Source organism: Patella vulgata, chromosome 8 (genome assembly GCF_932274485.2).
Source record: "Patella vulgata chromosome 8, xgPatVulg1.2, whole genome shotgun sequence".
Classification (NCBI taxonomy): domain Eukaryota; kingdom Metazoa; phylum Mollusca; class Gastropoda; family Patellidae; genus Patella; species Patella vulgata.
The window spans coordinates 13,734,703-13,761,711 of record NC_065886.2 but is presented as its reverse complement, the minus strand read 5'-3'; the positions used below and the strand labels follow the sequence as shown (position 1 = coordinate 13,761,711).

The 27,009-nt window shown below is 32.9% G+C and overlaps 1 protein-coding gene across 4 annotated transcripts in view; it reads left to right on the top strand.

The window, feature by feature from the left end:
- Positions 1-20,217, top strand: part of LOC126830741 (protein turtle homolog B) — a 194,079-nt gene extending 173,862 nt beyond the window's left edge. Inside the window, exons 6-16 of one of the 4 annotated variants that reach the window (XM_050561136.2) lie at positions 2,299-2,414; positions 2,958-3,111; positions 3,687-3,798; positions 4,360-4,535; positions 7,455-7,535; positions 7,935-8,225; positions 9,269-9,307; positions 10,535-10,672; positions 11,254-11,299; positions 12,610-12,662; positions 13,784-13,983. In XM_050561136.2, coding sequence (XP_050417093.2) covers positions 2,299-2,414; positions 2,958-3,111; positions 3,687-3,798; positions 4,360-4,535; positions 7,455-7,535; positions 7,935-8,225; positions 9,269-9,307; positions 10,535-10,672; positions 11,254-11,299; positions 12,610-12,662; positions 13,784-13,839 — 1,262 coding nt within the window. In that variant the 3' untranslated portion in view covers positions 13,840-13,983. Of the gene's footprint in view, positions 1-2,298; positions 2,415-2,957; positions 3,112-3,686; positions 3,799-4,359; positions 4,536-7,454; positions 7,536-7,934; positions 8,226-9,268; positions 9,308-10,534; positions 10,673-11,253; positions 11,300-12,609; positions 12,663-13,783 lie in introns of all 4 variants that reach the window. The other 3 variants (XM_050561133.2, XM_050561135.2, XM_050561134.2) reach the window with 3 other exon arrangements.
- Positions 20,218-27,009: the final 6,792 nt, after the last annotated feature.

Below are 27,009 nucleotides of genomic sequence, written 5' to 3'. Positions count from 1 at the left end.
TATATGTTGCTATATCCAGTCCACTATATCTGTGTATATGTTGCTATATCCAGTCCACTATATCTGTGTATATGTTGCTATATCCAGTCCACTATATCTGTGTATATGTTGCTATATCCAGTCCACTATATCTGTGAATATGTTGCTATATTCAGTCCACTATATCTGTGTATATGTTGCTATATCCAGTCCACTATATCTGTGTATATGTTTCTATATCCAGTCCACTATATCTGTTTATATGTTGCTATATCCAGTCCACTATATCTGTGTATATGTTTCTATATCCAGTCCACTATATCTGTTTGTGTTGCTTAATCCAGACCACTAAACTCCCCAATCACTCCTTCGTAAGGTGAACCTATGAACATTCCATTTAAACTGTTTTTGATTTTTTGGACCAGATACTAGTCATCTTATCCTTGCTTTTGAGGGTAATGTTCACAAAAAGCTGAAAACTAGTCATGTATGTTCCTTAGACAATTGTGCATCGATTTGTGCCAACATGTCATAAGTCCAAGATAACTGTGATGATCTCATACTTGGTTCCTGGTACATGGTAGACTTATACTTGTTTCGCTCCATGAACACTCTTAACAATGGGATATTCTTGAGACATATTAGTAGCAGAATCGTACCTTAGCAGTTGATTTTTTTCTTTGTTTCTGTCCACTCTGACAAATATTTATGTACATTTTTAAATTTTTTTCTTTATTCTGATCATTTTTTTTAAAAATTGATTTTGTTGGTGTCTCTGTTTGTTTATATGTAATATACATGTACATGTACTTGTGATTTGTCTGATCAACTCTTGTGTGTTCATGTTCCAATTTCCTACCTGAAGTTTCTTATATTAACAAACCCCAATATATATTTAATGTGATGGAAGTATTGATAGTTGCCTTTCCATTCATTTTTATTTGCTATGTAATCTAGCAATTACTGTTTTAATATTAATGATATAGGATTTTTAAATTAGATATGTTTTTGAATATATATTGAATGTATCTAACCTATTGCCACCCGAATAGTGGAAAAACCCATTTACCACATGTTTATCTGTTAAGCTTTTACCCATTATTGACCTATGTTTAAATAATTTAACTGTTTTTGTGTATTTTGTAATATTTTATTTAATGCTTTCTTATTGTTATGGCAGAGGCTACTGGTAAGACTTAATATTATAATGAAGATATTATGTAGACATCTTATTCTGATTAATATGTATGTTGGTGGTTAGTTATAGCCAAATTCCTCCTCAGGCATCGGACATATATAACCATACAAATCACAAAAATGACCTTAAATTATTCTCAAAATGACCAAAGTATTGATGCTGCTGAGAAATTTATTCTAAGGGATAGGTGAAGGGGATGTAATGACAAGCTTCGCATCTTCAATTTAATGTTTTTGCACTCCCCTCTCAAATGTGGTTTCAATGCAATTTTCAATGCTGTTGGTAGATTCTGATCTGCATTACATCATTTTGCTTCCTTTAAAGAGAATGGTGCTATCTATATTTTATAAAAATTTCACTTGTCTTTATAAAGGTTTTAAGTTTGGGTTTGGTGTGAAAAATGTTTACTTTTTGGACATTTTATTCCGTCTCACCTTTCTTTTTTGTTGGTTATTTGTTTTTGTTTTCGAAACATATTCTAAGTTATAATCTGAAGTCATTAGGTTGCAGGTCATTTGTCTATGATGCAACACATGAATGGAACTCTCTCCCATTAAAACTAGAAATGTCCCAATCTAACAGCATCTTCAAATAACTCGAAACCTGCCTATTTAAATGTCCATATAAGCCATTTTTAGGACTATTTGAGTCTAGCGCTTTATTAGAACTTAATATTATTCTCCAAAGTTAAACTGACAGAATATTAATTTGAACATGGGGGATAAAGACTTTGATTTACTTATAATTTTCCGGAGGGCCTGACAAGGAAAGCTGTCTAGTCATTCGGATGAGACGAAAAACCGAGGTCCTGTGTACACATTGGCGTGCACGTAAAAGATCCCTTGACAGTTGGAATTCGATATAAGAGTAGGCCGTAGTGCCGCTGTCCGGGCAAAATTTCCCTCATAGCACACTGTATGGCGTATGCCCGTCTTCATTAGCCCAGTTCGGAGCAAAACAGTAGGACGTTAAACCCCATTTCATTTCATTTTCATTTTCACTTATAATTTTAGCAAGTCTTAATGTGCAAATATTTTGTTGACTTTTAGAGGGAAAACTGTGTTGTGAAATAAATACACAGATTTTTTTACTGAATTAATTGAACTTGATGTAAATTTCAGATCCACCATATTTTACTGTCCGTCCTCCAGCTTTATATTTAAAACAGACAGGTGAAACTGTATCTATGTTGTGTAAAGCATCCGGTAATCCAACACCAGTTGTATCATGGAAGAAGGTAAGTTACCATAAGTTCACTAGTTGTTTACCATAGGTTCAAGCCTGGACATAAGGCATCTGTCACAAACTTTGTCAAGCACAAATTATCACACAATCTATGATAATATATACGTTGTGTGATAATTTGTGTCTGACGGTCTGTGACAGTTGCCATATGTCCAGGCTTGCATAATTTAACTAGCTGTTTACCTGGGTTGCATGGGTAGAGCCCTCTGATACTTCTTTATATGAGTTTTATAAAAACGAAGACGGATAACTCCAAAACTAACAGTTGTAGTGGAACGCTTCTAGGCCTAGGTTACTCGCTGGCTCGTGCTACTGAAGATGCATAATCCCAAAACTGAAAGTGGTAGTGCAACACTTCTAGGCCTATGTCACTCGACAGCTCGAGCTGCCTGTGTATACATCAAATATTAGACTTGGACAGCCAAAAAGTAGCCGCCAGTGCTAATGTACAGACAACACAACACAAATATGTATGTAAATGTACATGGCAAATATAATTCATAATGATTTCAATTTTTGTATTTTACCATTTTAGTCAAAAGGTCAGTTTGAAAGGAGTGATAGAATACAAATAAATGCTGGTAATCTGACTATAAGAAATCTGGTAAAAGAAGATCATGGCTTTTATGAATGTATGGCTACAAATGATATAGCAACTATAGTAGCTGTTACAGAAGTACGCATAATGAGTAAGTTCATATTTTATTGCTTAATTGACAGTAGGTTCAAATGACACTTCTGGTGGCTATGCTCATTGGGTAAAGGCTTACTATATGGACAAGGAACTAAGCATGACGTCTTCACAGCCATTTTGGAATTGTGGCGGCATATCGAAAATCAAAGTTCATCGATCAATGCACAATTATCCATCATTGAATTGGTGGAGCCTCAGACTTTTTTTGAAGAGCGTCGCATATACGATAAGAAGAAGAACAAAATGAGTAGCAATTGGGGACTAGTTCCTGGTTCTAAAAGCCAGATACTTGGAAGCTTGGAGGCATGTTAAGAAGCCTGCTGGAAAAAATTATATATCTAGCCAGAAGACATTTTCATTTCAAAATAAGGTTGACAAATTCACATACACGCCAAAATGATTGAGTTTACATATTTCTGTTAATAGCTTAATCGGTCGAGACTGAGAACTGTACAAAGCAATGTGTTTGTCATGTTAGTTACACTAAAAGCCACAGTGGCAAAGTGCATATTGCACTGACTCACTGATCTGAAACTATTTCATTAAAGAATCCTGCTTGATATTTTACAGATACAACTCCTCATGCACCTGATAATGTTACCGTAGTAACCAGTTTGTTTTCTGCACGTGTTAGTTGGGAACCAGCCTATGATGGTGGAAGTCCACAATATTATGTTTTATGGTAAGTTTCATGGTTATGACATGCTGATAACTGTCAATCAATCAAACAACCACTGTCAATCAAACAAACAAACCAATCATATTTTGATTCTGGTTTGGGGTTAAGCCCACCACATTTATAAGAGCACGGATTATATTTATTCTTTTCTCTGCTGGAACAACGTCTACTTCCAACAGTTTTTTTTTACAAGGGAATCAACTCTTATTTTGAAATTCGTAGAAAGTATTAGAGTTGGAACATACAAACAGTCCAGCAACAGATTTTTTACCCAGATTTTTTCATTATTTGGTGATGCCTGTTGGGCTGATATGAAAATTGTGTTAAGAAGAGAAAAAAAATGGTAACATGTACAAATTGTTATCACTCACAGGTGGCACCAGCTTCTTTATATGGTTTTAAAAGGAATGCTGAATGTTATAAGATTTTCATTTCATCATAAGTGTAAATATTGAACAGAAAGGAACAATTTGGACTGATTCATCTTCACAATATGGTATTTTGCAAGGTATTGGCAATACCTCAAATGTTGTTCACACTTTTTATGTTTATTATTATTTTCAGGTTTCGTTACCTAAGTAATGACTGGAGCACATGGCAGACGATTCAAGTCCCTCAAAATTCAATGACCTTTACCCTGTATGCCCTGAACCCTGACACCCTGTATGAATTCATGGTTTTATCAAGAAATGAATATGGGGATGGCATGTACAGTGAACGAGTCCGAGCTAAAACTTTAGGTAGGTGGCATTTCTTGTATGGCTTTTATGGAGATGTGGTGTTTGTAATGAAGAGATAGAAAAAGTTAACTTTAGATGATGCAAAATAAAAACGAAAGTTTTAAGATATATTTTTGTAGATCTTCAACAATTTGAGATTTTTAAAAATTTTGAAAATTGTGTTAATAATTATTATTTCAATTGTTAACTTTTTCTATCTAATTGTTAATGTTTCTAAAGATTATCGATTCCCAGTATCTGAGTATTGTTGATAGGTCAAGGGTTCAAAGGTCATTGTCTAATTCCTAAAATTTATTTCAAGAGAATCCAAAGTTGCATACTATCCGAAAAGACATGAAATTATCAATCAGACTTTCAGAAATTTTGGTGCCGCTGCATTTTGAACTTTAAACTTTGACCACGTCCAGATTTTGATTGTTTGGAAGTTAATCTCTATGATAGAAATGACCTTGTGCTGATTGTTGATTGAGATTGGTGCATTTTGATACTTGGTGGATGGTGAGATCGCTCATATATATTGGTTTCAATATTCTCAGACGGGAGGGCTTTCTAAAATAATATATCAATGGAAACAAAGACTTAGCACGGATATTAGTGGTTATCAAAAGATTAATTTTATTTCTGATTTGATTTGATTAATTGAGATATAATAAAAAAAGAAAGGAATTTCTCAGAGATCCAGAATATCAGAACATTGCTTTGTATAGCTTATTTATTAATAGGTTTCATGAGTATGTCTCTGGACTCTGGAGGTCACTAAACTGAAAATTCCTTAAGGAAAAATTGGCTTGTCATTTGGAAGGTACAAAATACTGATAGCACACTGCATGATAAGCTCATCTTCTTTAGGTCAGGTTGTTATGGAAACATAGAGTGTTTTATTTCAAGATCAAAGAATTAATTTTTGACATAATATCAATAAGAAATCAATCTTTATGAGCAAACCTAGAGCCACACTGTTTCTACGAATATCTTGCCTTGCCCTCCGGAGTAAAGGAAACCAATATATATGTATGTCTTGGGTTAGTTTAGACTGTAAAGTAAGCAAGTTCCATTTAGTGAATGAGAATTCGATAAATATATTGATATTATTAACTACGATATTGTCCTATAAATTCCATACTGAACACAGAAATCTGAAATAATTATATGTAGTCTTAAGTAAATTTTAAAAAAATGATCCATGGGTCTTCACATATTACTACTTTCTTTAACTGAATTTCTTTTGATTTGAATGCAAATTTTTAATTAGCATTATAAATTAACTATTTCTTCTTCAAACTACTGAATTATTTAAGTATGCCTTTTCAATCATTAATTTTGATTAATCTATTTAGTAAATTTTTCATTTATCTTTAATCTTCAACTTCTGCTAATTTGATGGAAGAGGGAAGCCTCACAATTATATATTTTGTTTCCAGCTTTCCTTTAGATATATATTTATAACTACAAAAATATACTTTCACTACTGTTATAAAGTGATCACATTTCTTCATCGAATGGCACAAATGATATGCGCATATATTTGCATATATTAACCTTCAATTTGCTTGCAGGCCAGGAGCCAGTTGAGATCACAACAGTTTCTAACATGGGTATATAATAACTGCACATTTCGTTATATCGCTTTCAAAAACATTAGAACTGTAGTGACCATTTTTTTTAAAAATGGTTTCAGTGATGTTGTTATGGTGACGTACAGTGATATTGCAGCTCTAGTTGATATTGATATCTGAGATTTGATTGGATATATGTGGTCATGTGATTACAATGTTCGGAATCTTCATTGGTTCTGTTGCATTTGATGCATCTTGTTGCATGTTGGCTAGCATGCACCTTTTTACGCACAAGTGCATGCTGGATTGAGCATCAGTGGCATGGTGCATGTCTGTATATTTCAGCTATTGCATGTATATATTTCTATGAAGCATGTTGCTCGGTATTGTTGTCTGACTGCATTTTGTCGTGCTATTTTTGTATTTTTCTTCTTAAACGCCTGTCTCTTTTATTCTTTTATTTAATCTACTTGGACATGACTTCAAATCTTTCAGTCGGAAAAGATGGTCACTGATTCCTATGACAATGTTTCTTAACTGTTTATTCCGGGGGACTACCCTATCAACCATAAAACATTCAAAATTTGCCAATCAGTACTATACGTACGAACAGGGAAAGTTGTAAAATAACTGGAGTAAAATCTTCAGTTGTACTTATTTTTAACATAACATTAGACCCCCCCCCCCCCAACAAAATCTGGACATAGAATACATGTAGTGGATGAGATATTGTTAACTGGCCTGTCATACATGGAACCCACAAGAACAAACCCCTGAATCTCTCTTTCTGGCTCTTTGCTCTGGATCACTTCATTCAAATTCTTTATCAAACGAGCCATAGGTCTAGATGGTTTTGAAGCATTAATTTGCAGATTTCCAAAATTCAATTGATTAATGAAGTCTAGAGTATTGAGTCAGCTAGAGACACACTGGATTTATGGAATTAGTATGGTTGGATAATTTGATATGGGGGAAGGTCGATTCCCTGAAATGTAGATTAGGAATGAATGAGTTACCTTGTCGTTGTCACAGATCGACCCCAGAATTACATAGTGTTCAGTGTAAATTAATTCTTCCAGGTTTTTCTTATAGTAATAGTGTATTGGATTGTTGGGAGGAGAATGATCCTTTGAGAAGTAAATAGGGAATGAGTTAACTTGTCGCTGTTACTAATCAACACCAGATTTACATAGTGTTCAGAATATATTGCGATCATTTTGCATTATTGTATGGATTTTATTTTAACTTACATGAAAACAATAAACAAATGTATAGAATAAAATATTTATTTATGTTTACACTAGCTGCGATGATTAAACCTAGATAAAGATAAGAGGTTATGATATGTTTTCTATGTTTACAGGGTATGTAAGTGATTTAGTAACAGCTCTACCAACAGATCAATATGGTTCTACTTATATACCAGATATACAGGAATCTATAGGTTAGTCTTATTTATATACAGGTCTCATTTATATACAGGCATCTATAGGTTAGTCTTATTTATATACAGGAATCTAAAGGTTAGTCTTAATTATATACAAGAATTTATAGGTTAGTCTTATTTACGTATTGATCGTAGTGACTCAGCGTCAGTCAAATAAGGATACCATTTATTACCGGCACTGCACATACAGTTACTAAGGTCAAGGTCCCTCCACTTTGTTACACTGTTAAGGGCAAGACTGTTCTGTCTTTGTCACTTCCGTTTCCGATAGTCCCAATTAATAAGTCTGCCACACATTTCACAATAACAGCCAGACCTTTCAAGAAACTGTTATATTAGCGGTAATTTTTATTCTACTGATGTTTGACATTACGTTATTTTGACTTTATATTTCAGGTCCTCGACCTAATCCTCCTCGCAATGTTACCATAGCAATGGAAGAAAATGAGGTGACAGTTTCTTGGTTACCTCCCGCTAATTCCAGCGTGCCTATTTTATATTATGTTGTTGAGTTCCGTACAGACGGCAATTGGCAGAAATATGACGGCATTGTGATGGCGTCTGATAGACTGTTAATGAAGATGAGTAATTTAAATCGAGGAACTTTGTATGAAATCCGTGTTTTATCGTATGGTGTATTAGCGTATAGTTTACCTAGTAATATAGTCACATTTAATACAACACCAGGTATGTTTTATTTCTTTACTTATTGGGGGGGTGGGTGGTCTAATGGTTAGCGTGTGCGCGTTGTATCATTAGGTCTGTCATTGAGTCAACTGGCATGGTTTTGATTCCCCTTGTGGGTTTTCTCCAAGTCCTCCGGTTCCACCCACTGCTAAAGACCCCTACATGCAAGCGAATTGTTGAAATAAAATTGAGCCATATGTTAGTCCCAAAATGACCTAGTTTGTGTCAAGTGGACGTTAAACCCCATTTCTCTCTCTCTAGTTACTGTAGATGAATAATAATAATTGATTGTTTTCAGTAATGCTAAAAGGGTTCAGGTGGCTGGATGGTCTAATATGTGCGCTTTAGATCATAAGGCCTGTCTTTGAGTCAAGTAACACGGTTTCAATCCCAACCCTTGTTGCTTTACTCCAGGTCTTCCACACAAGCAAATTCTTGAAATAAAATTTTACCATCTCTGGGTCCTCCAGTTCCCTTCCACTGTTAAATACCCCCATGTGCAAGTGAATTATTGAAAAAAAATTGAACCATATGTTAGCCCTGAAATGACCTACATGTAGTTTGTGCAGAGTGGACCATAAATTATATTTCTCTTTAAACAATGCTACATTATGTCCAAGAGTGATTTCTAATGCTTTACAAAAAAATTTTCATAGTTTTCTAGCACAGTTGAGTTTTCGTTGTCTTAAAAACAACAAATCTTCCTTTTTATCAAATTTTATTGGTCATGTATAGGGGGGGCGCGGGGAGGGATGTGTTTAATGGTCTCTAGTGTTTTTGCGATTCAGATCACTGGTCTGTAAACTGGGAGTCTCATTCCAATGGTGATTCTTGGAGTGGTTCTAGCTTTCTAACCAAGAGGTGCTAAGTTTGATTGCAATGTTGACCAAGAAAGTTCCTTGTTTGTAGTAACCCAAGAATCATCAAACACTTTAACAATGCTGCATTGAGATGGGGTTCCCTTCTTTTATAATATCTTATAAAATAACACTATTTTGATCATCTGTGAATATATGCTGTTAACGTTTATTTTGTGCTGCTAGCTTCTCGGACAGGAAGAGGGAATCCCGCATCATCATCTGGTATTAACCAATGAGAATTCTTGTTACATGTCCCTTTTTTGGTTACAAATTCATGTTATAGTTTAGTCATTTATTATTACCCATTTTGTGTTACTTTACCCAATATGTTTATTTCTTTTATGAACATTGGATTGTTTTATCAATTTGTGATATTTTTCAGTGTTTGTATTATTTTTACTTGTTACAATTTTTTAATATATTTTGTTTTATCTGACTTTAATTTAATAATCTTACTTGATAGGAAAAAATAATACATCCCTTCTGCAAGCTAATTATGAGGATCTAATTTCCAAACAGTGTTCTTTTCCACTGACTTCATTTTAGAATTGGATACCGCAGTGGTTTAGGCTCTGGCTCACCAATCAGGACATTTTGGCTTGCTCCTGGTGTTTACAGAGGACATGTCAAGGAACAGCATCTCGTTGTTCAGAAAAGACGTAATACTAAAGTCGTGTGTACACGTAAAAAAACACATGATATTTAAAATAAGAGTAGGTCGTAGCGCCGCTGTTTATCTGTACTTTATCACCCGGTTGGTGCAGAAAAGTAGGAGGTTAAAACCCATCTGTTTCAATTTTTTTTTCCTCATTACCTCAGTCGGAGCAGAACAGTAGGACGTTAAACCCCATTTCATTTCGTGTTGATTGTGTTGTATTGTTGTACCTCTTACAGATATTGTTTGTACATTTTTTTTTAACCCATCAACCCAATGGCTTGAAGGCATTTTTTTTACTTAATTTTTTTTTTCTATGTCCAAATAAACATAAGAACCTATATTCTTTGAATGGCATTTAGTAATTGGAACATAATCAAAAACACACTTTTATGGATAACAATTACTATGGTTTATTTCACTGCGACGTTTCAACAAGGTTTCACAAGTCGTTATCAAGCATATACATGTATATGCTTGATAACGACTTGTGAAACCTTGTTGAAACGTCGCAGTGAAATAAACCATAGTAATTGTTATCCATAAAAGTGTGTTTTTGAAAACATAAGAACCTTTAGAATTTTTTAAAGCCTGCTTCCCACTTCATCCCTTTCCTATTTTAATTACAATTACTAGTGTCAGATGTTAGTGTAATATATAACCATATATTTGATACATATATTGTTTCATTAAATATATTAATTTTTTATAACAAACAGCATGCTATACATAATGTGAATGTGTTGATGAACTGGAGTCTATATTTTCTATAATTTATTATTATTTATTTGTAGAACCGTTTCGCCTGCCAGATGCTTTGATTGGAGGAATAGTTGGTGGGTTGTTGTTTTTACTTGTTGCCGTCCTATTAGCAGTTATAGCCGTGATTCATAGTAAACGTAAAGAACAAAAAGCTAAAGTTAATCGCTACAGTAAGTCAGCCATTGTAACCCTATAACCTATAACAACCATATAACCCATGACAACCATATAATCCATGGCAACCAAATAACCCATGACAACAGTACATGTTTAACCCATGACAACCTTATGACCCATCAGAACCATATAACCCATGGCAAACATATCAACCAAATAACCCATGACAACCCTGTAACCCTGTACATTCAAACTCCACTGCTAGATGGCTGAACAGATCATGAGGTCGGCCATTGAGTCAAGTGACATAGTTTAAATTCCCTGCTTGTATGTGACAAATAGTAGGATTGAGAGTCCAGCATTGTGGAGTTTCTCCTCTGGTTTCCTCCCAATCTGCTAAAAGACCCATATGTACATGCAAATTATTGAAAGAAAATTGAACTGTATGTTAGTCCAGAAATGACCTAGTTTGTGTTGAATGGATGTTGAGCGCTCTCTCTTTTTCTTTCTTTCTCTCTCTGGTCTTAACAGGAAAATATATTTGGTGATCAGTTCATGGTGAACCCCCTTTTGCTCCCACCAACCAAGTTTATAAATTATGATCTAGTTTTATTTCAACATTTGTTTCTTTCAGACGATGTAAATTATTCTAAAGCAGATGAAACAGATTTAGGAATACAGTAAGTCTTAACTTTATATAATTATTATATAGCATATCTTAAAATATAAAAATAAATAAGAATAATATCAACTTTCATGACCTGTAATTATTATTATTTTAGGATTGAAATCAATAATGATAATTTATTCATGAGGGAATATAAAGTTGCTGATCGTCTTGTTTTGATTGGACTGTATCTAATTTTCTACGGCTTAATCTACGCTAAATTGTACTAAAATTAAATATTAAATTAAAAAAAATCGAAAAAAACGAAATATCCATGGTAGATAATCTCCAGGCTTGGTTTCAATTAGATTGAAAAAGGTCGATTCAAAGATTGACTTTACTCAACATTTACAGGTGCCACTAACTTGTTTACATATCATCTGTAGAGGATGTCAGTTGATAAATTTCAATTTATCATATCTTTGTAAATACTGAATGGAATTGAACCATTTTGAACCCATATACCTTTTAAGAGACACAACTTTTATAATATTGTATTTTGCAATGGATCAAAAATCACACAAATGACAATCAGCAGTTTTAAATTATATAATTTTTAATTAAATTTATGAAAGGCTAATTGGAGCAATTGCTTGATTTTAATCTGTCTTAGATAACAGTTGAATAATATATATTTGTATTTTTATACGATCGTGTTGTGGTTGTATATTGTCGTCACCGCCATCCGTCCGCTTAGCCCTAGAGGATATAGTTATTATCTGTAATTTATACAGAATGTTTCTGTTCATGAAGCACCCTGGTCATTATCAATGTTTTCAAATAACTACTGTTGAAGTTATGGCTCTTGATCACTTTGATAAAATCTTATGGACACTCTATCTTTTGATTGCCTTTATGTTTATTATACAGTATTTATGTTCATGAGATGAAGAAGTCGAAAAATACTTTTGTAGTTACTTTCCCCTTACACACTTTTAAAATCTTGTGGACCTTCTATTGACTAAATTTGATTTAAAATTCTTACAGTCATGGCATAAGTAATCCATTGATTTTCAATGAATTCTGAGAATGCGAACAGCAAAAGTTATCTGATTACGGATACATGTTTTGATTAATAAATGTTAACATTAGGAAACACTAAATGCCAATCAAATTTTAAATTATTTCTGATAATTTACTTAATGTGTTGTTACTCTTGATCAGTTTTTAGTGTATTGTAAATGCTCCTGTTACAATCAATTTGTAACAACCTTTGTGGACTATTAGGGCGACTTAACTGCTGTGGACGTATGTTTCATTATCTGGCAACCAATGTTATCTGCTATTGTTAAATGTTTTGTATAATTATTAATGCTAACCCAGGAGAAACCATAGAAAAGGTGACAACGGAATGTATTTAGATGACACATGTACATGTATATATCATTATTATAACACATCTCATTGTTTTTATTTTCTGTTTTCATAAATCTCACTTGCTTTTAACCCTTAACTGCTTATGCTGAAAATTGTATGGAGCTTACTACACTGGCAGTTGTGGTGACTCAGTGAGTAAGATGCTGGCTCGCTAGCTGGTTCGCTAGTCTGGAGGGTTCTTTCCCGGTGTTTACCAAGTAAATTCCTTGGGACTTTCCGGTGTGGTTTCCCCTTGTCTAGTCGTTCGAATGGCACAAAAATACCCGTGTATGCATTGGCGTGCACGTTAAAGAACCCTGACAGTTGGAATTTGATATAAGGAGTAGGCCATAGTGCTGCTGTTCGGGCAAAATTTCACTCATATTTGACATTGACCATTTAAGGGTTAAAAGTAAGGCTATAAATGGAAATTATTTTGGTACCGTTATTACATTTTTTTTATTCATCACTCATGGGTGTTTTTTTTTATTATTTTTTTTTTTTTTAACTGTCTCCTACGTACAATTAAGTAGAAAATAAATTTATTGTGGTTGTGTTTTGATTATTAATAATGTAAACTTTAAACAGAATTTTATTTTAAGAAAAATTTGGTTATTTTTGTAATTATGTGTATTTTTTCTTTGATGGGAACATAATATTTTGTTTGTTTGCATATTAGGCAATTTTTTTTTCAGGGTTTATCTATGTCTTTTCCAATATTATGTGGTTCTTTCTTGTTGATTTGTCTTATTTTATAAATATATAACAGTCCATTCAAATGTTCTTTTATGGATGTCTATTTTTGAAAACCGAGCCCTACCTCTAATAGTATCTACGAGTAAATTAATCAATTTGAATTAAGAAGGTCAAAAGACTTTGAAATAAACAAACTACATGGCATGTAAAAATCAAACTATGGTCTAAAATATGTTTGTAGATTTGCAACAGATTGATGCCAAATTAAACATTATTTAGCTTTAAGCTATAATTCGACATGAATCATGATTTCTGCTGAGGACATTGATATTATTTCTCTATTGAAACTGTCAGTAAATGTGATTATTTCTTTGAGGGAAAGAAGATCTAACAATTTTTGTAGTACTTTAAGAAGTTCTAATCTGCACATTTTTGTTTTTTTCAGTCAAGCTCCGACAAAACGGGATCAGTGGCAATCAAATGTTAGAAGAGACATTATAACAGGAAGTAACCAAGAATCTGGAGTGTTTGTGTTACCAGGTACAGCCACGATGGATACCAGCAGGAACAGGGGTTCATACTTACATGATCCTCGATTCTACGATCGTGATCAGCGAACGTACAATCCTACGCGAGGTTATGGTGTGGCAGATTGGGCAGATCCTGTTGATATGCGCCATTTAGCAGCAGACAGATCTTTATCAAGAGGAAGTGTCAAAAGTCGAGGACAGGTTCCCGAATTTGATACACCAGACGGACGTCGCCCCAGACCGTCGCTAGTGGATAATGTTGATGTTTATCCATCTCCTGCTACTGCCTTCAGACCGGTATCCATCTCAATGCAAAACCCCCCTTCTGGTCGACCATCAAATCAAGTTTATGAAGGACCTTATAACAGTTTCCATAGTGATGAGGAGGATGATGTCTTCTCTCCACGAGCTTTACCTGTAGCTGCTCCACGTCCTAACTATCCGCGTCACAGTTCCATGAAGCCAGCACAAATGACCTACCTAACGGAAGAACCGCCATTCTCTTTCAACGACATGAGCTCTGTCATGCCCTCATTTTCCGATAGATCGCGCGATCCCATTCCTCGTTATCCATCTAGTCAGCTAGGCCCCCGATATCAAGATCCGTCTCCTCATAATATGGATGGTCCATCATCCCCTTCCTTAAGCGATCCTCAAGTATCCTGGTTACCCCCTTCCCAGCAACCTCCTGCCCATCCTCCTCCACAAGACGACCAGAATAGTAGTAACAGTAGTGGACGACCTCTGGGTTATACTCGCGATCACCTCCAGGGGGTTGTAGACAGACTACGCAGCACTCCAAGATCTCCATATTCTACTAGTCCTACACGTAACCATGACGATAATGGTTTCTTAGATCCAGCAAGATCAACATCACCTAGACCAGTTCCTACCGCTCGTGCCACATCCCCGATCTCAAGTTTCAATAAACCTCGTGCTGCCCCGTATTATACGTCAGATTTGGAACCGTATGATGAACGTGATCACAGTAGAAGTCAGCCGCGGTTATTCGCTCCGAAAAATGTTCGACCGAGAGATGAAAGTGTTCCAGATTCCACAAGTAGTGGCATCGGAAGTCGTAATACATCTCAAAGTACGGGTTCATATCCACATCGAATGGGGAAAGGCAGTCTATCGTTTAGTTCTTTATTGACACCTCAAGAAGATCTCAGCCAGGACTCGTCGCCTTTTTTAGATGGAAGTTCAAATCACAGACGTGACACATCTGGTGATGAAAATTACGAATTTGATTCGATTAACGCGTTAGAAAACGACATTTTAAATGCTCTAAGGAACTATTCTCAATTAAGTGCTCCAGGGAAGGATGTTACTAACCCTTACCCTAAACCTAGACGATTAAATCGTAGTCATGACGATAACGAACAGAGATTTGATAGGTTACGTGAGGAATTTAAAAAATACAGACAAAGACAGACTGAACCGTCGTTGAACACAAATCCTGCACCTGTACAATACGGTATGGATAGTGAAATGTTGTGATACATCCATCACCGAAAAAAAAAAACCTAACAAAAACATTGTGCATTTTATCATCGTGATGTGTACTTTCCATTCATGCCAGAAAAGAGACTGGTAAATGGAGCATAACTCTTCATCTTGTGCATAAATTCACCTTATGAAAGATGCGTAAATGTGAAAAACTGTGCTTGATTTGTGTATTTGTTTTAACATGCCGTGTTTCTTCATCATTTACGCAAAATTCATCCCATTCATTGTTACCGTTTTCTTTTTTTACTCTGGTGTATATTATGTTAACACACTGTGAATATTGTTATGAAAAACTGGTTATTCAGGACCAAAATAGATACGGATATCCAGACAGAATTCTATGTAACTCAAGTGTAGATTAGCTTAATGTGTGTGCACATTTAATTGTGCCGTTTAATTATTACATATCACATAAATGAATTTATTAAAATTATAATAAACGATTTATATTTTTCTACAGAAGTAAAAAATAATTTATGCGTTACCTAGGTAACGGTATGGTAATAACATTGTTTATAATTGTTGTGAAAAAAAATTGTTAGTGAATTTTTGGGTTTAATTTTAAACCTTATTGTTTATTTTCTTGTTTTAGGTTTAAATTATGACTATTTTGTTTATTTTGATTTTTAGGACAAAAACCAAATTCTATTTTAAATGGCCATAGAGACTGTTCAATTTGTGATTTTAAGAAAAATTTGTCGCTCAAATTATACAAAGTCACAAATTTGAAGTTGATTGTAAAATAAATTTTAATGTCATGCATACAAACCTCAATTTAAAAAAGAAAATTTCAATTTAATGGAACACACTCAAAAATAAAATATGATAAACATTTTACAATGTTCTTATTTCTCATGATAATCTGATATGAAATTATTTACTATTGACAGTCCAAAGTTAAATAAAATAAATCATTTCATACTTTTTGAATTAAAGCATTTTAGTACTCTAGTGCAATTTAACTTAAACAATGCAATTTAAATATATGGCTGGTTTTCATGTGAGTTGATTTTTAGCAAGGTTAATAAACACAAATTGTGTTGAAAAGGATGACTATATGTGTGGCATAAAGATCAAATACCTCTGAAATATTTACTGGTGATTTTTCTAAATTCTGATTTTTAAAATATCTTAAGTTTATTTTATTTTATTTTTTTAAAAATGGATTAATATTGAATAAATTTGTTTTTTTCGTTTGATAAATGAATTAATATTGAATAAATTTGTTTTTTTATTAGATAAATGAATTAATATTGAATAAATTTGTTAAGAAGATAAGAAGACTTGTGTATCTATTTTCTATGAATTCTTCTATGTAAATAGTCACATCGGGTTTTACATGCAATTTGAATGATCTGAGTGAATGTTTAATATGATTTTTATAAAAGAATGGTGTTTAATTTACTGATAAATAAGAAAATACCCAGAGAAGGAAAACTTGAATTACCATGGGATGTTATTAAGTCGAGTGGCGTGGTTTCGATTCCCCGCTTGTACGTGACACTGCTAAAGACCCCTACGCTAAACAAATTATTGAAATGAAATTGAATTCTATGTTACTCCCAAAATGACCAAGTTTGTGTTGGACGTTTACATCTCTCCATCCTGGTAAGATTTAATTGTTGACGAGTATATTAGACACCATATCTTTTAATGGTAAATGTGTCGAATCACGTGATATTTTCATATGTTTAAATGTTTTAAAATGCTTTGTCAAATATGGTTGTAATTATTAGAGTTGTAATTAGATTATTTAATTTTCTTTATGAATAAGAAAAAAGAAATCCACTGATAAATATTATAAATGAACATTAGAATCTGCGTGTTAAATAAATTGCCAGTTAATTATTATTAGTCATTTTATTTTTAAAACTGCATTAAAGATGCATTATGTAAGAGCTAAATCTGTGTATTGCAGGTCTCTCTTTTTCTGGCTTCAAATCTTATATAAACTAGTATTTAGACATTTATACACATGACCGGCCTATAATCAACTCTCTAGGCATCAGATGGCCAAAAAATTAAATGGATTAGAACACTCGCACCATTTAATAATTTAATGTTAATATGGATAATCAAGGCTCTGTTTATTATCGTAGCAATGGTACTTGATAATCAACTCTATTTAGGCTATATCTTGTCAAAACTTCAAACATTCATAACTTTGCGCCGAATAAAGCAATTTGACTGAAATTTTCAATACATTTGTTTTTTCATTATCTATTATAGCAGGAACGGTCAGCTCTTTATCTAAACCTTACATAATGCATTTTTTAAGGGACTCGAGAATATATTATTAACCAAATATGGTCACATTCCTCATTCATTCATGTATTCCATCTTGTTTGCCAAATAACTGCAACCTTATCGTCACCAAGTATTGTCAGACAAAACTTAATATCCTGCTCAATTAAAGCAATATTTCAAAGAGCCCCATGGGAAATTTTATCTTTGAGAATTGAGTGTATACCCTAAACTATCTCCATTTTGTACCAGTTATTTTTATGACATTGAAGTCAGCAATAGAAACCGAGAAAAATAATTAGTGCTAGATTGTTTTTTAAAGACTTACGTTTTAGCTTATTAATATATATAATTATACGTTTTAGCCAACGATATATAGAATTTTATGTACCTGAGTTTATTCATAGTTACCACATATTGTTCCAAGAACTGTTGGGTAGCATGAGTTTAACAGAAAAGTATAATATTAAATGATATTTTGAGCAACAGTATTTTCATCTTTATTTTGTCTTATTATATTTATTCCATAATATTCAAAACAGGGACCATAATTTTTGTAAACTGCTTTTTTGTAATATTTATATATTTTGTGCTGGATCCTCGACAAATTTCATTTAACATTCATAGTTTTAATTTAAGGGTGTATGAAATTGGGATATCAGATAACACATGAAATAAACATTTTTCCTAAGATTTTAAGCCATGTATTCTGAAGATAAGTCTCTATTAATGAACATCTGCTGGTGCAGATTGTTGACAGTTGGGACCACATTCTAGTTCAGGTAGTAACAGTGTGTGAATATAGCTTTATTTAAGGTTTGCTTCCACCTAAGTGACAAGTGTGAAATAGCTTTATTTAATGTCAGCTTCCACTGAAGTGATATCACCAACAATGATAAATAGGGAGATTTAATATTAGATTATGTTAATACTTATAAAACATAATAATATTTCTATTAGATACTATTAAAATATAGGTGTGCCGTCATTCTATAATGTTGGCGTACCATTGTTTAAAAAAATGTATGGATAACGTGCCAATCGTAAATTATTGAAATATTGAACTCGCTTGATGATTTCATTAAAATGCACGTGCAGGATAGTGTCTGTATTTTAAGTTGTTTAATAGTTTTGATCATGACATTTCGTAATATATTGAAACGAAACAACTAACATCCTTGTGCTGTATCAATATGTTACTTAATGTCTCGCTCTCAACAATTATACAATACATAATGTAGAAAATAAGAGACAAGAGACATTAATACTTAGATAATATTAATACTTATTGTAGATTATGGTTAAAAAAAAATGGTATATTTTCAGTAAACACAAGATTTAAAAAAAATGACTTCAAGTGGTTTATGAAATGATATGATGTGCAAGAATACAGCAGCAGATTAATTATTCTTTAGAACTTATTAACATATTTCTAGATATACATGCATTGTCTCTCTATATATAATAAAGATTCTGGTAGTTCCAGTTGACCATTGGCACCAGTAATTGATGGTAAATGTTCCACAGTAGGGTTATATTGCTTAGAAACTTAAGCTTTGAGTATTCTATTATTTTCACAATTTGTGTTCTGGATATGATAATGGCAATTCCGATGTTAAAATGATGATGAGCGTAGATAATGCATGTGCACCAGATTATAATAATTTGCTATAGAGAGCTATGTATGTATGAAATGATTAAAACATGTAAACAAATTATAACATTGTTTCCTCTTTTATTACACAACTCTGGTATGGTATAAAGGGGGGCTTATGTCGACCTTGCAACTGAAAGCAACTGGCGTTTCGGCAACTGGGAGCAACTGAAAGCAACTGAAAAAAGTCGACCTGAGCGCCTCTTACAACTCAAAGCAACTAGTTGCAGTCAGTTGCACATGTTCAACTTGCTGCATCTAGCAGCAACTAGTTGCAGTCTACAGCGCTCCGAATTCAGTTGCTCCCAGTTGTCCTCAGTTGCTGATATGATCGACATAAGCACTCTTGCAACTGACTGTAACTAGTTCCTTTTGGTTGCAAAGTCGACATAAGCCCCGCTTAATGCTGATTTAACACAAGTTTCTGTATTTAATGTGGAATTTGGTGTAAGAGTAGGCCGCTGTCCATTCAACATATCCTTCATGGCACACTGTATGGGATATGCCCGTCTTAATTAGCCCAGTCAGATCAGAACAGTAGGATGTTAAAACCCCCGTTTCATTATGTATTTAATGTTTAGTTTCAAAACTTTCAAACCATTGGAACCCCAATATTTTTTGATGATTCTCCACAAATTTTAACAATTTGCTAACAATGATTTGAGAGAGAAATGGGGTTTAACGTCCACTCAACACAAACTAGGTCATTTCGGGACTAACACATGGTTCAATCTTATTTCAATAATTCGCTTTCATTCCTTCGCTTTTTTTCTTTTTTTGGACCATATCTCGTATAACAGTGTTGCCTCTTTTATTCCACATCGGTCAAAGTTAAGGGAGAGATATTTTTTCTGGAGTACACCTTGTAAATCGTTCAAGATATCTGAATAGATCTTTGTATACACATGAATCTATTATGGTAATTAGACATTGCTCAGATTTAATAATTATCGTGTTTTCATCGAAATAAATTTGTAATTTTTTGTTGTGATTGTGCATTTGTGGGATGATTCCATGACACCCAAAATAGATTAACCCATTATAATAGTCCTTTCATCGAAGGGGGTGGACAAAAAACTCTTTTCTAGAAGATATTGTGGGTAAATTGACAAAGGTGGTATGTTGATCAGTTAAACATTATTACCCCCTGGCAAAAATCAGTTGTGTAGTCCACACTTTCCGATAAATGGGCAATTTTAGGTTGTATCACAGAAGCCAATACCTCAGTCTCTCTAGTACTCGCAAAATTTTTAATGTCAAAATCATTTCAAGGGTTGAAGTGGCGCAAGAATTTGAGCAATTACTAAAATAAATGTTGCCAGGAAACAAAACCCACCCACCTATTGTAATGGAAACGTTACCAAATCAAGGTTCTCTGCCCAACCCAATTTGTTGAAAAGAGAGAGAGAAATGGGGTTCAACATCCACTCAACACAAACTAGGTCATTTTGGGACTTACTCAGGTTAAATTTTATTTCAATAATTCACATACAGGGCTTTTATCAGTGGGAGGACCAGGAGAAAACCCATGGTGCTGGACAAGCAACCCTACTCCTTATTAAAACCATACCACTTGACTCAATGACAGACCTTATGATCTAAGACACACGTGTTAAACCATTCATTTTATCAGAATATCAACATATGCATACAAAAAAACAAGATAATGTGCTGTATAATTTTAATTTCACAGAGACAGATATTGGAGAAACATTTATTTCATGTCAATAAAATCAAAATTTATCGTTTTATAATATAACAAAATAATAATTATATTAAAATTATTTTCCTCACTACTAGTCTTGTCATTATTGATAACTGTGACTACCATGTGTAGTAGTAGTCTTGTGTGTCAAGAACCGATCACACGATAATAGACTAGACCTCTATAGTAAACTTATCACCTGCAAATCCTAATACAAATCACCTATGTTTAAAATAATTCAATTCAGTAGCCTGGTTAAAATATACTCAATTAAGTATACATGTGACCTTTAATAAATGAGTATACATAAAAATAATTATAAAAAATCAAATTTAAAATGCCTGAAGTCTTTTAATTCTAATACTGGTACCAGCTGCTAACAACAAATGGATCCTATCTACTGAAACTATTTGTGGTATAAATAAACAATAATTCAACCAGGATTTCCTATGAAAATTTAAGACCTATGAAAATATTTTATATTTTGAATAATGGGTGCCTTATTAAAGAAGTATCTTTTTTTTTTATCTTTGAACAGATTTCCTTTAAACAATTGGTAAAAAAAAAGAATTGTAAGGACTTCAGGATTTGGTAAATAAGCTCTGAGCTTTACAGTAAAAGGACTAGCCAAAAATAATAATATTACTAGATTTCATATGGGGCAAATAAAGCAATATGGTGGTAATATGTGTACAAGTATTCTTTTTTACCAAAAACAAGACAGTTTGTGCCTTAAAAATTCCAAAATATGCAATCTGGTTAAAACACAGATCCTATTTCGTTTTGTTTTTTTATAGTTCAAAATTTTGTTTTACTTGTCTTTACTACACTAGGATCGAGAAGAGTTGTTGTACAACCCACGTTCTGGATGATGTGAGGTATTAGACAATAAAAGTGTCTGTTACGGCGAATTTTTGGCATGAGTTGCATGGAACTGTGGGTAACCGACTAGAAACATCAACGCTGATTGGTTAATCAAATGTCTATCGGCATAGGGCCAAAAGCCATTCGTATGAACTGTGACACTACCTGCCGCTACAACTGGTCAGATCTTCATGTAGTAGAGGCCATCAAAATGGTAAAAAAACGAAACGAGATATAGATCTGTATTTTAATCAGATTGTAAAATATCCAAAAGAAAACTGAACATTAATCCACTTTCACAGCAAAAATCATTTTCCCTAACTACAAGCAGAATATTCTATTTAAAATAAGAAATGTGCCGATATAATAAAAGTAAAGTGCATCTTTTCAACCTATACATTATTTGACCAAATAAACAAAGGATAAGCAAACTTTGTTCCCATAGAAACAGGATTGAACATCTTACTTTTCTGCATCAATAGGCAAATGGCCTGGATAGTGGCGCTACAGTCTACCCTTTATTTCATATACCGACTTTAACTGGATCTTTTATGAACACAGAACGCCACCTTTTTGTGCCACACATTTCCTTGTTAGGCCCTGTTCTTTACCACTGACAAGGAAAAACAAAACTGGAAGATTCCAAGGAACTTTCTTGGCCAACACTAGGATCGAGTCCGAGACCTCCTGGAAATTTACTGAAGACTGAAGTTTTGATATTTTTGCAATGGAATTGTAAGGACTAAAGGATTTGGTAAATAAGCTCTGAGCTTTACAGTAAAAGGACTAGCCAAAAAAGAATTAAAATTATCAAATTTTTCTGATTTCAATGTGTGCAAAATTTTCCTCTAAAGTCTGCTGCAGCCATCACAAACATATTAATGTTGCCTTTTATAAGACAAAAAAAATATGCACAGAGTGGTTTTAAAAAAAAAAATCAAAATAATTAATAAATAAATTTCATAACTTCTGTCATATTTTCTATAAAATATATCTATCACTTAGGTATCAAGTGTGTATTTTTTAATAATATAAATATAGTTTTAACAATATATACATAAATACATACATACAATATACAACTTTCTACAAATATACATACATACATACATACATACATACATACATACATACATGTGCATTTAAAAACGGAAGAAAAGGAACAACACTAGATGAATATCGTGGGCTAACAGGTTATATCAAATTCCAACGATTAATTTTATTGCAGTTGTTCTTGGATTTGGAATTATTTTATCCAATCAACATTGATGATAAAATGGAGGTTAGTATGGATACTTATGGAACAGTGACTTAGAACAGGAACATCAAATACACAAATATTAGCTTGTCTTAGATGGCTAAATCCATTTGTTAAGGCCAGCTAAATTTTCGTCAAGGTCGCTGAATGTTCCGGTAATTTACTATAACACATATACTTATGGAAAAACATCTACTAATTTATTGGGCAACGTTTTGAAGAGTATATTCTTGATGACATTAAGACAATACTCTTTGAAATGTCGCCCAAATAAAGAAGTAGCTGTTTTTCCATAAGTATGTGTAATAGCTTATTGCTCTATCCAGTCATCATGAATGTAGTAGCTGTTACTTTGAGCCTAATTGAGAATTGGATTGGAGCTCGAGAATTGAGCCTCAAGTAAACAAACTGAATGTATATTAATTTGGCATGCCAGTCTAAGAAATTAGACCCCAATCCACACAACCTAATTGAATATATATTATAATAAATTTGGCATTCTATAGTCCTAGACTGACCTAGACCTACACCAACCTGATTGAATATATATTAAGTAAATAGACACTAATCCACACCACCCCGATTTCCAATCAAACAATCACATGTGATTTTTGATATTTAAAAACCTTTAATCAGTATTATTATAAAGAAATGACCAGATTGAGATCAGATTTTTATTGTTATAACAATTTGTCTCTCTACTAGAGAAACTAGATATTAACAACTTTTCATATTTGATCAATCCATAATTAAATATATTATTATTATTATTATTCTTGATTTTCATTAATTAAATACATCATATATATACATCTAGTTATATATTTTAATCATGACTTTAGGTTACCAAGGATTAATTTATTAAATTATTTATACTAATAATTCCAAATGATTTCATAAACAGTTGATTTCATCAAATTTTATAAGTTGATTTATTTTGATGGTCGAGAATCTGTTAAAAATGTACATAGATGGAAGAAAAAACCAATCTTGAGATATAACTGATTGTGGGTTCAAGTGTCCACACCATAATAAAACTAAAATTACTAAACAAACGTACGTTCGCTTAATCTATCCAAACAAAATTTAAACACATCTGACCATCACCATTGACAATAACCCATCACATCAAACTAATTCAATACCTTATTTTGACCTAAACATAATTACTAATAAAAAGTTTTACTAATCTGAATATTTGATTGTAATCACCATCTATAGAAAGAGAGACATTACAGGTTTAACAGATATACATTTGAATAAATCTAAGATTATCACAGCTAATTAGCTTTGATATATATATTACTATCCCCCATGTTATCTTATTACAATACAGGTCAAATCAGTTAGTATATCAGGACATGTTCCGGAATTGACTCCCCCCAATCCCTTGAAAGGTGACTGAGTATTCACGAGAATTTTGAGCGACAATGCATATATTAACTGAATATGATACTCATCTCGACCAATCATCACAGCTGAAACGTTTGATAACGTTACGATTCTGCTCATACCACTAACAGATCTGTGACGGGGCCAAAATCTGTGTCACTCGATTGTAATTCTGTCAATCGAGAATATCGTCTACAGATGAATGAGCACCTGTGTGCATGACCAACAATCAAACAGGGACTAAAACTATTTAATTATTACAGAAGAGGAATTCTAATCGATCAATCGATCAATCAATCAATCCTGCAGCACTAACTAATTATAATTTACATATCTGGATCTCATTTTATAACACATACATCAAAATACACCGTTATTATATATATACACACCAAATCAAAGCTATAGGATTTGACTATCAAAATTTAAAGGAGGCTACTGAACCATAGATCTGAAAGTATTTTTATATAAAATGGTTTTTATTTTTTTTTTTCAAATGCTATATTAAGCAATATAAATAACTGTTGTTAAAATTACGACAGATTTTATTTGTGAAATTCATGTGGTATCAATAACAAAGACAGGTTGCCTAGAAAATGAAACATGCTCCCACATCAACATTGTATATTTAAATTTCAAGTCAATTGAAAGATAACTTTAGTCCCTAGAGTGTCTACAAGATCTTTTTAGTGATCCAGGGCCATGACTCTGCTGACAGTAATTATCGAAACTCGTTGAAAATCAATAGGATTCGTCACCTTGTGAAATGTGGGCATACAAAAATTAATGTAATTTTTGTTGTTTACATGATTTGAAGTTTGATTGCCAAATTCTATAGCTCAGATTCTATATGTAGTAATATTCCTATACATAAAGTTTTAGCACTTGATAATATTTATCTATTTTTGAAGAATGCCTTTCGGTGTCATGGTATTTACTCCGTTCTAGGTTTAACTGGTTCCTGGTTCTCTGTTTTTCGCAGGGTACAGAATTGATCTTGTTGCTTCAAATTTTTTTTCTTTGTCTTTATTACCATTTCTTTGCGCTATTATTACAGAAATAGTAAAATTCCTAAAAGAGTTGATTAATTTTACTTACAAGAGTAGTGTAGCCCTGTGTAGTCAAGGAATTTTTAAAATTTTATTAAACCATTTTTGTATAGGCATACACACTGAAAGCTATTGAGGACTCATGTCAAAGTTTCATAAACTTCAACACAGAGTTGATGAAGTTATTGAAATTCTAAAAGGTAGGTACTGAGCCAAATCTGGTACCAAGCCAACCATGACACCATTAAAACTAATGCAGAATATAACTGATGACATGTAATCAACATGAAACTGGACTCAATGTGGAATAGAAATCGAACAATAACAATATGAATTGCACTGATCCCAAGTTAACCGATAATCTATATTAATTTCATTATTTTATTTTAGAAAAAACTAATGGAATATTCTTGAATGAAATATTAAAATATTAATGAAGTTTTAATAAAAATTTTATTTGAAGCTGAACATGATTTTAGCTCGAATCTATGCTGGGAGTCACATATCAATATGCAGCCTCTAGTCTAAGACAGGGGTGGCCAAACCTTTATATTTGATTCTCTAATAAGATCTTTAAAAGAACCAAATTAGGCCTCACCAATTTTATTTTCTGTTTTTTTCAGGAACAAATATAAAATATTTCCTTCTTCTTTCTTCGGGAAAATAACTTATTTAAAAATCAAAAGTACTTGATTGCAATGTTGAAAAGCTTTTAGTTCCAAATTTTTGAGTTTTGAAATTTTAAACAAACCATCTTTCACGTGATTCAAGTGACTATTTATTTACTACGACTCCAAAGAACAGAAAATAAGATAGGTTTGACCTTAGTTCTTTTTATCTGGAAATATTATTTTTACAAGTATTCTTGTTAAGCGTAGCAAGCGAAAAACAATTGTGAAAGTATGCAGAAGGAAAAGCAAATTGCATGGGTGACACTATACAACCACAAAAAATATTTCTGGGTATAGAAACAGATGGTTTATCTGTTTAAAGATGCATTATGTAATATTTAGATAAAGAGCTGGTAGTTTTTGCTATAACAGTTCAAATTCGGTTATGAAAAATAAATATTATTGAAAATTTCAGTCAAATTATATATTCTGAGGAAAGATATGAATGTTTGAAGTTTAGTTTTAATTGTCATTGCTACAATAATAAACAAAAATTTGATTTTCCATTTAACGTTAACCTATTAAATGGAGCAGATAGTTTAATCCACTTAATATCCACGCCATCCGATAGTATTGCGAGTTGATTATAGACTTGTCATGTTAATAAATGTCTAAATGACAATTCAAATAACATTTGAAGCCAGAAAAAAAGACCTGCAATAGTAAGATTTAATTCTTACATAATGTATCTTTAACCAGTATGAAGGCAATTTAAAATCTGCAACTTTGGGATCCTTTTTACACGCTAGCCCTACCTGTCAATAAATATAGTATTTGGACTGTTAATCAACAATA